The sequence below is a fragment of the Martes martes genome, assembly GCF_963455335.1.
Source record: "Martes martes genome assembly, chromosome: 8".
Taxonomy (NCBI): Eukaryota; Metazoa; Chordata; class Mammalia; order Carnivora; family Mustelidae; genus Martes; species Martes martes.
Genome location: NC_137895.1, coordinates 128,214,613 through 128,228,626, shown reverse-complemented (window position 1 = coordinate 128,228,626; position 14,014 = coordinate 128,214,613). Strand labels below are relative to the sequence as shown.

General features: G+C 50.5%; 2 protein-coding genes across 2 annotated transcripts in view; both read right to left on the bottom strand.

Annotated features, from left to right (window-relative positions):
* Positions 1–6,281, bottom strand: part of GAD2 (glutamate decarboxylase 2) — a gene marked incomplete at both ends in the record, with an annotated part of 72,428 nt that extends 66,147 nt beyond the window's left edge. Inside the window, 4 exons of the mRNA XM_080812135.1 lie at positions 3,875–4,108; positions 5,093–5,242; positions 5,439–5,498; positions 6,206–6,281. Coding sequence (XP_080668261.1) covers positions 3,875–4,108; positions 5,093–5,242; positions 5,439–5,498; positions 6,206–6,281 — 520 coding nt within the window. The remainder of the gene's footprint in view (positions 1–3,874; positions 4,109–5,092; positions 5,243–5,438; positions 5,499–6,205) is intronic.
* Positions 6,282–10,433: 4,152 nt separating this feature from the next.
* Positions 10,434–14,014, bottom strand: part of MYO3A (myosin IIIA) — a gene marked incomplete at its 5' end in the record, with an annotated part of 224,003 nt that continues 220,422 nt past the window's right edge. The window contains one exon of the mRNA XM_080811651.1: positions 10,434–11,110. Coding sequence (XP_080667777.1) covers positions 10,993–11,110 — 118 coding nt within the window. The 3' untranslated portion in view covers positions 10,434–10,992. The remainder of the gene's footprint in view (positions 11,111–14,014) is intronic.

Sequence of the window (14,014 nt, the reverse complement as noted above, 5' to 3'; positions counted from 1 at the left end):
ATACTCCTGAGGCTATTATTTTAAATGTGATTGTAAATACCTCATTAGAATGCCATTCCATGTCTTGCCCCATAAAAGCCTATCTCTAAATCTGTGATTTGCTCGGCAGCAAAAATTTTGGAAGATTATCAATTATGGAAATAGCATCTGATAAAAAGGCGGCCTCCAGTTAGGGACACCTGTGTGAAGCCCAGGGGTGACGGTCTCTCAGGCCAGCATGGGTGAAACAAGATAAAGGAAAGCAGTGGGGAAAGCAGGGACAAAAGTCAATACAGAGCTTATCTCCAGGACTGGAGTGCTCTTATCAGCCTCCCGCATGTGGCTAGACAATTAGACACCGGGAAAAGATAGGAGCTGGAAAAGGGCGCATTTCAAAGAGACTGGGATTTGTGTGGCTCTCACTCCTTCTCGGGCATTGTTTTGCCTCCCTGTGGCTGTGCACAGTGCCCTTCTACCTTTTCGCTCTTTACCAGGCCCTCTGATGCTGACCCTGTCAGTTTATGTATCCAGGGAAAGTGAGAAAGCTGCCGCCGCCAGGGGCTGTGGTCTGGAACAGCCCTCCCCTGTCTCTGCCTCATTGACTCCCCATTTCATTAGAGCTCACAGCTGAAATCACAGCGGCTTCTCCCTCCCGATGCCCCTTCATTTCTCTTTCCCTAAGCCATATCTTTAAAGCGAGGAAATTAATAAAGATTAGCAAATCAATCCATTAATCTACTCTTCCAATTCATATGCATTTTCTGGATGAATGTGGCATCTATTATCACACACTATTTAACACTCTGGAAACTTTGGCATGAAAACCTCAGCAAAAAAAAAAAAAAAAAAAAGAGAAAGAGAGAGAAATTCCAACGTGTGTGTCCAACCCCAGGATATCAAAAGGCCAATCCATCCTGCTAACTGTCATTGGAAAACTGGGAAGTAAGTTTGAGGCTTCAATGGCTTGACTCCCTTCTCTATTTTTTTGACCTTGATCTCCCATGGCACCTGAATCTCTTGTGCTTCAAATTTTTCGTTCACTGACGGTGATGTGAAAAAAATGCAGGGAGATAGTTTGACAGGTTAGAACAACATGTCCTCTTGATTTCTGCAGGAGTATGCTGCAGAAATATTCTATTTGCTCCCTCCCCGTGACTCCCGGCAGGCTGCCGGCGAATCCAGGCAGGGCTCTCCGAGAGAAAGGGTGTGAGAGACCTGCCTTGGAGGCTGCCAGCTGTCCCAGCCGTCCTGGGCATCCAGCTGCCACCGCCGCCGCCGCCCCCACCGGCCCGGGATTGGCGGCCATGCGCAGCAGCGGCGCAGCCGGGGAGACAGCAAGGAGGAAACGTGAGATTAGAGCCGCTCAGGCCTCTGGAACGCTCCCCACAGATTAGCAAATGAGCCGCGAAGGCTGCGCAGCCTCGGCCAACAACCAGCCCCTGGCGGCCCTGACCCTCTTGTCCACCATCCGTTGGGGAGGTCTACAAAGTCGGTCCAAACTGCTCTCTGTGTACCCGCAGCACGCACCCAAGGATGGCCTCATTTATCCATGCTTCCACTTCTTTGTCTGATGGCTCCGTTAAAAGACACGAGACATTAACCCCTGCGCCCCAATCCCCCTACCACTACCACTACCAAGTCCAATGGGCCCCGAAAATGTTAATTATTCCAGAATTCTATCATTCTGTGCAGTTTTCAGTTTTCTGTTCCAACAGTTCTTACAGAGGTAATTTTAACAATACATGAAGACTGTCATTTGTAAGTATCTTCCCCACTGCCCTTCACTCCTCTCTGAGCCTGGAGCCCAAGTGGACATTAGATTACGGACTCCTTGGTAGAAAGCAGGTGCTAACGTATCTTATAAAAACATCTCCTGAGGAGAACTAAAATGCCTAATGGTCACAGAGATGGTAACAACTTTACAGACCCTAAATAGGGCTAGTGGTCAAATACTAGTTATAGCATAAAAACCCGTAAACTTGTCAGTCAAAAAGAGGTGGCCGGGGTGTTAATTCTTTGAACTGCTATTTGGGGGTGGAACAGGGAAGACCCCAAGACTACATATGTTACAAATAATATTGATATTGATGCTTAGAAATCCAACTTCATCCCATTTTCCTCTGAACTTTAAATAAAATGCATTAGAACTACATTGGACCAACAGTTTCACGAGGATTATGGCAAAATCTAAGAACTGAATTGCCTCATTTTCTCCTGACACTAAATTGATGGACAGAACCATGACTTTCACTGTCTTGCAATTCTCATGATCTTAACTCTTTAAATTACACATCAGACATCACCAGCTTTTAAGGACGAAGATGTAGAACATTTTTATAGGTTCTTTACAGTTTGGTAGCAATCAAAATAATAGGTAGCAACCTACTATTATCATATTGAAATATTAGGGTAGGGGAATGGGTCAAACGAAAATGAACTAAAGGCACTGTTCAGGTTTGCACCCACAGGTACATCAAAAGCTGGGAGGAAGAACATCTGTAATGCCTAGTATATTCATCGTGTGGATTCTCTGTGAACATAATTGAGAATGATAACTAATAAGCCTTCAAAATTCATACTCCACAGACCAAGTGTGATCAAAATCACCAAGTTCAACTCCTTTCCCTATGTACCTAGTTCTAAGTCTATAGTCCCACAGAAGCGGATACTAATAATGCAGCAGATCGATTTCCCTCGGCGGCTGCTTTGCATACTTTCCCTCTCTGTTGGTATAACAAATGGAAAAACAAAACCCAAAAAAGTAGCTAAAAGTCACATAGCAAACATTTGTAAAATGCTTGTTGTTGATGAGAGCAATACGAGAATTCATTAACCAAAGAAATGGCAACATAAAAAGATCAAATTCCTCTGGTAATTCATATTCATGTGACATTTTTATTTGCCAGCGGATCTTTTTTAAGGTTACAAATCAATTTAGAGCCACAAGGTACTCTATCCCTTGTGGTATTCATTCATACTTATTTTTATTGCTTTAATGAAGTATAGCGGTATCATGCATCAGCATGGTTAGAGACAAGGCAGGAAAAGACTGGGTGATCATGACCTGGGGAGACAAACAGCTGATTTTTGCGTAGATAAAATGAAAGCTTAGAATGTGCCCAAATAAATGTTACACCTGGGGCTGCAAAATGAATAGCGTATGAAGACTACTGTGAAAAAAAGCCATAAATACAAAATACATTTTAAAATAAGGATAAGGATATTTGATTTCCCTCCCCACCCATTTTCTTCATTTTATATTCAGAATGGCTACGAAGCACACACACATCCTTGTATATAACACGGCTGAATAGTTAAGCTAGTTTGTATTGTGTTTTCTTTTGTGGACATTTCTTTTTTAAAAAAAGAGAAAACCTGGGGTTTGAATCTGAGGTCCTGGCCATTTGAGACAATGCCAAATTATTGTCTCTCTGTAGCGATAATTACATAGAATGGTTTGTGCAATGTCTGACCATTCCTACTCCGTGGAAATGACTAGCACTACACTAGTATTGGGCTTCTGTTTGGATCATGACTTTTGAGCTTTCATTTCTATATTCCCTTTCTGTCTCCATTTTGGGTCACTTCTACCGGCCTCTGCTGACAAATGGTTGCTTCTACATCAGTGGTTAATCTCCACGGCCAAATACGTGCAATGTAAAATCTGATGATTTATATTTGATACATTTATAATGTTTCTGATATTATCAACTTCAAAAACATCAATAGTAAAGGGTGCCTTTGCTTTATAGCATTCTAATAATGACTTTTTTAATTGATGAAAGTAACTCTGTAAATTTGAAAATACCAGTAACTCCAAAACAGAAAACATTTTTATATAAAATAAAAATTGTAAAAGGAAAAAAGAGCTTTATTATTTTTGACTGGACAATACCTGTTTTAATTGCATATTTTAGAGTCGTTTGGCAATTCATCAAAATTTCCTCCAAATTTTGTGGTTGGTCTGCCAATTCCCAGTTATACTCTTGAAGGAGCTCATTAGGGTAATGGAAATCAATCACTTTGGTTGATCTATCGAAACTTTTCACCACATACTGAAGCAAAATGTCCATAACGTCTTGCAGAAACGCCAAAGTGGGCCTTTCTCCATCACATGCTGGCAGCAGGTCTAAAGAATGGAATAAAAAATGCCACATTTTAATTTTACCGTGAAAATATCCAGGCAAGATCTTGATTCGGCAATTTCTCTTTGGATTGAGAGATGTTGTGCTTTAAAACAAACAAACAAACCTGGAAACGCAGTGCATTTTCTTTAAAGGGGAGGTATTTTTCAAAGACGAAGGAAAAAGAGAAATTGCGGTTTCTCCCCCACCCCTAATTAATTCTTGCATTTCAATCCATAACGTGTTGTTTGCTTTCTTTTTTAAAAGACTATGCCTCCATTCATCTGTTTCACAGGGATCCCTCCAAATGTTATATCTCAGTAAATCATCTTAAACGATTATGGAAATACGTCACATCAGAAATGTTTGAGGATTGCCTTTGGGCAAATCAGGCAAAGTGGAGCATGCAATGTTAGGATCTCTGACCCATTAAGATGGCTCGCTATTTCCTGAGTCTCTGTGTGTGTATGTGTGTGTGTGTGTGCACGCGCTCGCGCGTGCTCATTTAGGTGACTGGGTGTGTAGACACAAGGGAGTAAAACCCCGCACCAGTCTCACGTGAATGTAATAGTTTCCCTGTGAAATGGCATCTATGAATTACTCTTGCGATCTAAAGACCTAGAACGTCTCAGCAACCAAGTCCCACTCCTTTCAGCGGCCACCAAGAAGCCGACCTCGAGGTTCAGCGCGCGCGGGGACCTCCGCCAAACGCAAACCCAAGGGCGGCCCTGGGACTAGAGCGCCGAGGCCCTAGAGTCCCCTTGGAACGCCCGCGCCCAACGCTGCGCATAGGCCGGGGTTGGGGCTCAGATGAAGGGACAGGCACAGTGTTTCTCGCTTACAGCTGAAGATTCACCCAAGGTCCGCCCGCCTCCGCCCTGATTCTCGACGACTCGGGTCAGGGCCCTGGCACTGGGTCCCTTTTCGTCGCGGTGGGTGGGGCTGTGCGAGGGACAGTGGTTCCCGGGGACCCCACGAAGCGCCTTTACCTGTTGCATGTAGAAACGCATAGTTGACATCCGCTTTGGGGCAGCTGCAAGGCTTCTGATTACAAGCGCAGGCGGCCTTCCGGGAGGGGGCCCGCGGGGGCTGGCTCCCGCCACTCTCCGAGGGCTTCTCGGCGTCTCCGTAGAGCAGGGCTAGGCAAGCACAACGAGAGCGCTGGTCAGCCGGGGCCGGCCCCGGGTCCCTCGCCCCTGCCTATCCCCGGCCAAGATACCTCAGCTCCGCTGTTGGGGATGAGGAGGTGAGAAGGTGACATTGCCCCGCGGGACCCAGAGGCGACTGACTGGCCGTTCGATTCCCTCCCCCTTCCCTCATGAGCAGGGCACTCACCGCACAGCTTGTTTCCGATGCCGCCTGTGAACTTCTGGGCCACCTGACACCAGGCTCTCGCTGCAAGGAAAGACAGGTAGGAGGACAGCGAGGCAGAAAGAGAACAGCAGACTTGTGAAATTTCGTTCTATGGGAACAAACGCACTAAACCCGGGGTCGGAAAAAGGGCCGCCCGGAGCTCCGCACAGAGGACAGGTGCCGGAGGGGCGCGGCAGCCAGGCGGCCCGGCTCAGCCCGACCTTACGTTCGCTGATTTGTTTTCAAGAGAAGCCCAGACTCCAGCCCTTTGCACTTGCCTTCCAGGTGCCAATAGGAACGTTCAGGCAAACTCCCCTTCCTGCCTTGCTCCAGCGAGTTTTCCTAGATATCGAAGCTGTCCATTTTCCTCGCAGGCTCTCCTTCCAGACCAAGAATTCTCTCCCATTTTTCCCCTTTGCCCACAGCCACTCTATCCCTCTACAGGGTCCAGACACCAAGATGGTGGCAGTGCCCCAGGCCCACGGAATTCGGTTTCGAGGAGACGCCTCTGCGTTTGGGGGGCTCTCCTAAACTTCACTGAAAGGAGTCTGAGATTCTTGGGCGTCTTTCTCAAGGGATAAGGGCATGTGGGGTTTTGGTCTCTTGGGACATCAGGGACCTACAGCGAGAGCAGGGCGAAGTGTCCGAAGTTTCCTGTTGCAGATGGAAAAACCTCCTTCGTCTTCCCTAGCACGGCAAACCCCAGTCCACCCGCAGAGCTCTCCTGGAGCAGACCCTTGTTCCCCTACCTGTGCCGGGGTTCTCGGGATCCCCGGAGCCATCTTCAGACCCGAAGGACCAAAAGCCGGAGCCTGGAGATGCCATCAGCGCTGTGCGACTGGAGCGGGTCGCCTCCGAGCGCGAACTGTCGGCGAGCTGCCTGCCCTCGGCTCCGCTCGGCTCTGCGCGCGCGTGCGTGTGTGAGTGTGGCGGGAGGAGGGTACCGTGCGGGGACCCGCGCGGCCGTGCGGCAGAGGGTGGGTGTCACACAGGGACAGGAAACGTGCGTGTCTGCGCGTTAGTGCGTGTATGTGTGCTGGGGTTAGGGCTTAGGGACGTGGCAACTCTCGGAAGGCTGAGGTTAGATAGGGAGGGAGACCGAAGGGTCCGCGCCGCAGGGATATGGGAAAGCGCAGAGCGCCCGAACTGCTTTTGAAGGAGAAGGAGTCCAATCCGGATGGATGAGGGGGCGGCGGAGAGAAAAAAATGGGAGCGGGAGGATGCGAGGCAGACAGTGCTCACGAGCTGGAGTCAGAGCGTGTGGGTGGGAGGCGTGCAGGGGAGCCCCTGGGGAGCGCGAGCCGCAAGCCTGCAGACAGCCCCCGCGGGCCCGGGAGCGCTGTCCAGAGTGCTAACGCTGCCGACTGCGCGCGGCTTCAGCGAGGGGTCGACCGGACAGACCTTGGCGAGGCGGAGCGGGTGGCCGAACCGAGTCACACACAGGCACCGACTGGCGTATTGTTTGAGGTCTGGCTCCTGCTGCCGGGAAGGAGGCGCGATTTCCGCGCCGCCTTCCTCCAAGACGGTGCTGAGGTCGCTGTGACCTCGAGAGTCCCGGCGGCTGGGCTGGAATCACGAGCGGTTCGTGAGCTTGGGGAGGGGACGGTGGGGGAAGGGCGCCTACGCACTGAAAGGCTCATTTCAGCTCCTTTGTAGAGCCTGACGCCTTCCTACGGAACCGCGCGGTGCTCGGGAGCGCGTCATTCCCGTGCTTCGGGGAGCGCGGTCGCCGAACCCACCGTCCAGGATCTGAGTGACGGCTGGGAGGAAGACTGCTGATTGAGGCAATTAAAATCCATGCAGGAGCCTATCACCGAGGACCTGGGGCTGCGGAAAAAAAATTAAAACGAATGGAAACTTCTTGGAGGGGGGCGAGGGAGAACTACTAGAATCAGCAGGCAGGATTGACAGCTGATAGGGTCAGCTGATCGGGTCATTTGGTGACCTCGGCCCGCGGAGGCGTGGAAGGGCTTGCTGCTTCCGTATGACCGGAATCGACGTGTGCGCGGGACGCATGTACAGTTTCCAGCTAAGCAATCTGAGCTTTCCAAATTCAAGGCGGAAAGAAGGCATCGCCTGCTGGGCCCTCGAGTCTGCAGGCCTCAAATCAATGATCTCCTCCCCAACCCTGACCCCTCCGGGAATCTTAACGATAGCGGGGGCGGGGGGTGGTGGTGGGGGGCGAGATTCACTATTTCTGAGGAATCGCGACTCTCGTACAATATCCTTTACGTTAAAAGCTGTTAAACAAAGGGAAGATGCCCTGAGAAATGTGGGGCGCGTTGAGTTCGCGCTGCTTCTCTTGGTAGCGGAGATCAGCGTCACGCACATCTTGCGGCTCCTGGGCTCTGAGAGAGAGGGGCTGAGGAAGACCCTGGGAAGGCTGCGTCCTGCCTTCCGCCGCGTGCATTCCCTTGAGCGAACGTTTTTCATTTCCATTCTGTTCACAAGCCCTCATTTCTCTGCCCTCCTCAATCAAGTTACCAAAGCTGCTGCCAAAGCAGAGACTCAAGCATCCTCGCTTAGGGAGGGCGTCGTGGGGCCCGGGGGGCCGCATTCAAGCCCAAGTCCTATGTCCCAGGCACGCGGGGGCCTGGTAAAGTCTTTTCACGAAGCTTTGTCTTCTTACGTGAGCGGGAGGGGAGGGGCACCAGGATCCAAACCCCTGCCCCCCAGTGTTGGCCGGGAAGGGCGCTGGCCAAGGTCCTGCCGTAGACTTGTTGCAAAGCCGCCTGTGTCGGGAAGCCTGCCTCCGGCCGCGGGCGCTTGGTGGGCATGGGCCCAGCCCTCAGTGTGGCCACCTTCTCCGGCGCTCTCGGCTTCCGAGGACCCAGGTTACAACGTCAGGGTGTAAAGACTCCGTGGTTCGACCGTCTGCGCGCGGGCAGGGCAGCTGCGCGGCTCTTGCTCCAGCAGTGCAGATGGGAGTCGGAGAGATCAGTTCTTTGTTTAAATCCACACCAAATCCTGCTATGTTTTGCTTCAACCCAGCACGCTGGGGTTGGTGGTATCCACTCCTCTGCAATGGATAAGTGGTCGAAGACATAAAGATTCTTTAAAACAAGCTTTTAAAACACTCACAAAGCCCTGAAGGAAGAAACGGATTAAAACACAGGGAAGGTAGAAACCACAACACCTGTACTTAACATAATTTTTTTTTTTTTTTTTTTACGAGGCATAAAATCCCAGTTTAAACTCGATTAAATCCCACAGCTCTGGAGTACTTTGAATGTAATGGTGGTATTTAGATTTTTTATTTAACACACCCTACTTCACTGCACTCAGGGATCTGATTTGTCTTCCCTTAACGTGGTCCCTCCCTAGATGGCAATTTGCTTCATAAAGACTTTGGTTTCGAAAAGGAGCCCACTCCCCCCACTCCTGGGCTTGGCACTGGAGATAACAAAAGAGCTCAGCGAGGTAATAATTACAGTCATTAGTTCACAAAGGAGGCAGCCACAGAATGGGAAGGGGAGGGGGGCAGCACTCTGGGGGAAAGCTTTCGAAGCCTCTTTCTCAGTAGGGGGCGAGGGACCCAAGCTCCGGGTGCTGCTCTCCTGGGCAGGTTTCCTGGGTTGACCTATTTTTTTTGTCCGTAGGTTATCCAGAGATCGCACTGCAGGTCTCCCAAAGAAGAATGTCTGCTACAAGTTTTCCCTTGAGTCTTCCCAGGGCTCAAATGTCAAAGGACAGAAAAAGGGAGATGGAAAGAGAGAAAGAAAAAGGAGAGAAAACAAAGAAATACAAAAGAAAAAAGGGAAATAAAACCACTGAAACCTTTCACCGTGTGTTTGCAATGCCCTTTTCCAGTTCCACTTAAAAAGGGGGTGGAGAGTTTAGGGAGGGCGTCTATTGCCTCCCAGGTCCAGCGACGGAAGGGCTGGGCTGCAGGTCTCTGGTCCACTGTGGGCCACCCCGGAAGCTTGAGGAGGCCTGGCAGCGCAGCGGAGCTCAGTTTTCTCCCCGAGGGCCTCCCGGTGGTGGGTGGATGCGTGGGTTGGGGCGTGGGAACTCGATTCACGTGGGGTTCCAGAATCTCTCCCCTCCTTGACAGTGGGCAGTGCACCCTCGCACTGGTTTCACTGGTGCCTGTGCTAGGCCCAGCCTGCAGCCCCTCACAACAGCTGTCACCCCAAGGGCTGACCCCCGAGCGGAGGCGGCAACCAGAACCCAGAGAAGGAGCAGGGCCTACAGTGCGCTTGAACTCTGAGCTCCGCCCTGCCACAGTGGGAGGTTTCCCCTGGAGCTGGTCTCATTTGTAAAGTGATGAGGCTGAACGAGTTATCTGTCCGGGTACTTTTCGGCCTCGGCATTTTGGGTTGGAGAGTACCTTACATCTGGTGGGCGAGCTGCGCAACAAACATTCATTCGCCCTCACTCGATCCTCCAAAAATTTCTCCCAAGTCTCCTGGTTCTGGGCCGCAGGTGCGACATTCACCAGTGAGAGGAACAAGTTCCATACCCTTAACCCCTGTCCCAATTCTGTCATCCGTGAAATCACCTCACCAGCCTTCCTGACGCTCTTCAGACAGCATAGACACGGACGGTGTCAGTGCCATAGAAGAGCTCACCCAGGTTTTAAAAATGAGATGCAGTCAACTGGGGAAGGCAAACCTCTGCCCACCCGTTGCGCCCCCCCCCACCTTAAATACACCAAAATTCGGAGCCGAGGAGATTGCCTTAAATCTGCAGGCTAGGAGAACCTAGAAAACTTGACAGTTGGCTCAATGGGGCTAAAGGTGTGTGCACCACTGCGCAGTGTGGGGAGATTTGGGGGATCGTCCCGAGGCCATGTTTGGGTGGCCAGACCTGGGTTTTAACGTAGACGGTACGTTTGTTTGGGAGGGTTGGAGACGGGGGCTGTTCGCTGGAGACAGGCACCGTCGCCCCCCTGCCTGGGCACCTGCACCCGCGCAGCTGGACAGGAGTCGTCCAGTCCTAAAGGGGAATATCGGTGGACCAGCCCCGAAAGCCACGGACTTTCCAAGGCACTTCCTTTATTTAATAACCTCAGTAACCGCGGGAAGGGAAAGCGCCCAGTGTGAGATGAAGTTCCATCTTCAAAGCTTCCCCCGTCCTCGCCTCTCCTCCCACCCGGGCTTTGTTTTGCTCGCCCCTCGAGTGTCCCGCGGGCCTGGGAGAGCCGCTTCCAAGGGAAAAGAAATCTGTGACGTCAAGCACAACGACGGGGAGGGATCGGCGAGAGCTCGGGCGCAGTCGGGTGCACAGGAGCTGCAAATGAGTGAACAAAGAGATACACGGGGGACCGGGGACTGGGATGCCCCGACTGGCGGGCTGGTGGGAGTGGAGGGTGCCGGAGTGCGGAGACACGGCGGCCGAAGAGCTCTCACTTCTCCGCCTTCGAAGAGGCTGGGCCAGGCACTCAAGGGGCGAGGGCAGCGGGCAGCCCGGGCCAGGGTCAGGGCCTTGGCTTCAGCTCCCTGTGGTGCTAGCGTCCGAGGGTCTCCCGCTTTGGCCCCTGCAAAGCCCCGCAGTCTGCGCACATTCCCACGGGGTGGCCCCCGGAACAGCCGAACTACACCTGCTGCACGAGGCGCTGCCGCTGGGAGGTCTTGCGCAGGAGCCTCCTGTAGTCGTAGGGGTTGGCTGCGGAGTCCTTTTCCTCCTGCTCCCGGTTCTCCCGCGCCCAGCACCTACAGCGAGACCCAGAGTCAGCGGCGCCCCGCGACAGCGCCGCCCCGCGACAGCGCCGCCCCGCCCACCCAGCTAGGCGGTTCCACTCCTCACACCTCCCACCAATGGCCGGCATTTAAGAGCCACACACTCAAAACATCAGGATCGTGGCCAAATGCAACCGCGTAATTTTCTCGGAAGGTTTTCCATTTTCCCCAAGCAGGCGGGGGGAAGCTGGTGACTCTGTCTTCAGATAACAGCTAGGGAAGGCGTCAGAACGTATAGTTGAGAGAGCTCAGCTTCCCTCGGTCTGCAAGAACTCACAAACAATAAACAACTATTTGTTTTAGTACCTTAATTTTCTTTAAACACACTTTGGTCAAGCAGGAAAGTTCAAAGTGCCTAAATAGACAACCGTCGTTTCGCATTTTAAAACCGCTCAAACGTTTCTCTGCAGCACTCCTCCCACATCTGATCCACCATTGCTAGCTGGGCGCCCAGTCAGCTCTTTCAACCAGGACCCACCCCTGGGAAAGCCTCCCAGCTTTACCTTCAGATTCTGCAACTTGCCTGAGGAAGAAGGTGCTCCCTTACACAGCTACACAGATGTATTCATTTACTTATGCCTACTAAGTGTTAGCCGTCAGCATAGGCTAAAGGGGAACTAAAGTCCCCAGGCTCAAGGACTTTAATCTAGTATGGGAGAGGACCACAGACAACCTTCATGTGCCACGTGGTGAGAGGGGCAATGCAGACAAGTAAGGCAGGCTAATGAGATAAGACTGGTGCGGTATATAAGCAATTTCATTGAGGGTGACCAGGAAAGGCCTCTCTGATAATGTGACATTTGAGAAGAGACCTGAAGGGAAGAGGAGGGGTGGGGCAGGCAGATCTCTTACGGAAGGACAGTCATTCCAGGGCAATGGGTCAACCAGTATAAAGGCCCTAAGACTACAGCGTGTATATTGTGTTCTTGGAATGACAAGGAGGCCGTTGTGGCTTGAGCAAGGATTGAGAGCAGGAGGAATGAAGGGACAACTGGCAGATAATTGAGTGCTTTGGGACCATGGCACGGATTTGAATTTTACTTAGAGCTAGACAGACATTGGAGGGATATGAGTGGAGGAATGGTTCATTAAAGGACATGGTTGCTAGAGTAAGTAAAGTAAGGAGATCTGTTGCAAGATACTGCAATGGTCCCAGCCAGACTGATAGTGGCTTGGATGAGGCTTACAGAAGAGGAAAGAACCGATCAGGTTTGAAAGAGTTTGCTGATACATCGGATGTGGGGTGTAAATGAAAAGGATTAAGAAGGTCTCCAAGGTTTTTGGCTTAAAACTGGAAGGATAAAGTTGCCATTTAATGAGAAGGGGAAGGTGATAAGAGGAGTATATTTGGGGGAAAGAGGAGGATAAAAATTTTGGTTTTGGTTTTGCAAAGTTTGAGATATTCATTAGATAGTCAAGAGAAGATGATGAATAGGCAGTTGGATATATAAATCCTAATCCGACTAGAGATGTCAGTTTAGGAATTTTAGGTACAGAGATGATATTTAAGGTCATGACAGTATGTGTTGATAAAGCAAGGGACTGGGACAGTCTCATGAGGAGAGGTCCGTGAAATGAGAGGAGATATCAGCAAAGGAGAATGAGAAGGAGCAGCCTGTGAGGTAGGAGGAAAATCAAGGGAAGGACTGTCCTAGAGGCCAATGCAGAAAATGAAGAAAATTTCAAAAGAAAAAATGAGAAATGCTTCTGATGGGACAAGATAAGGATTGAGAACAGATCATGGGATATGGCAGAATTGAGATCATTTTTGACCTTGGTAGGGGCAGTTTCAGTGGTGTGGTGGGGAGGGAATCCTGTGTGCAGTGGCCCATGAGGGAATGGGAAGCAAGAACATTGAGGAGGAAGGATTGCTCTCATAGAACTCTTTTTTGTTATCATCAAGAGCAGGAACACGGGGCTTGGAAGGGGGAATGAATCCAGGGTGTTTTTTTATGATGGGTCCAACTGCATCAGCTCACAGACCATCATAAATGGTACAGTAAAGAGGACAAACACTCAAGATGCACAAGAGGGAGAGGACAGCTGCAGGACAATGTTCTTGATAGATGGAAGGACCTGGCACAACAGGGATGTCCGGCCTTAGATAGGACGACAGACGTCCTCTGTAGTAAACTGAGGGAAGTCTACGGGCAAGTGGTAGATTTGGGGGTGGGAGCATGTGTCTGTTCTCTATTATTTCCCAGTAATATAGGAAAGAAGGTGAAAGCAAGGGGGTTTTGAAGGTTTGAGGAGAGAGGAAGAGGTCTGAAAGAGTGGACTGGGAAAGTGGCACAGTGGAATTTTAGGGAAATATTGCAAAATAACTCTAAGGGCCTGCCCCTGGTGTGTGCTCATGTAACTTGAGTGAGATTTGGTTGTGTTTCTCTCTAGCCATGGACAGCTGTGTAGGTGCAGGGATGGATTGGGTAGAAAGTTGGGTTTACCCAGTGCTGGGGTTTGTCGGTTGACTATAACTGAGGGAGAAAAGGGTCACTGAAGGTATACGCAAAGCAGTGAAAATAATAATGAAAGGGTAGGGCTAGACTTCTGCTTGCAGATGAACATGCCCTTATTCTGGTCCATTCTGAATAGGGAATTTTTAAAAAAGACACCTTTGGGAAGGTCTTTAGGGCATCTTGAGCTCAGCTTCCCTTGACAGGGAAGGTCTTGGGTAGCATCATCATGGGCATCTACGGGGCAGGTGATCATTCTCCTCTGATTAACTGACTTGAATCCTCATGCATGTTCAGCTCATTTCTGTTATGAGAATATTGAGTATTAACCCTCTGCTAGGTACACCAGACACATTATCTCGAATTCTAAGGACAGTTTGGCAAGACCTGAGGTTCTCCTTAGCCTTGATCTGCGTATGAGGAA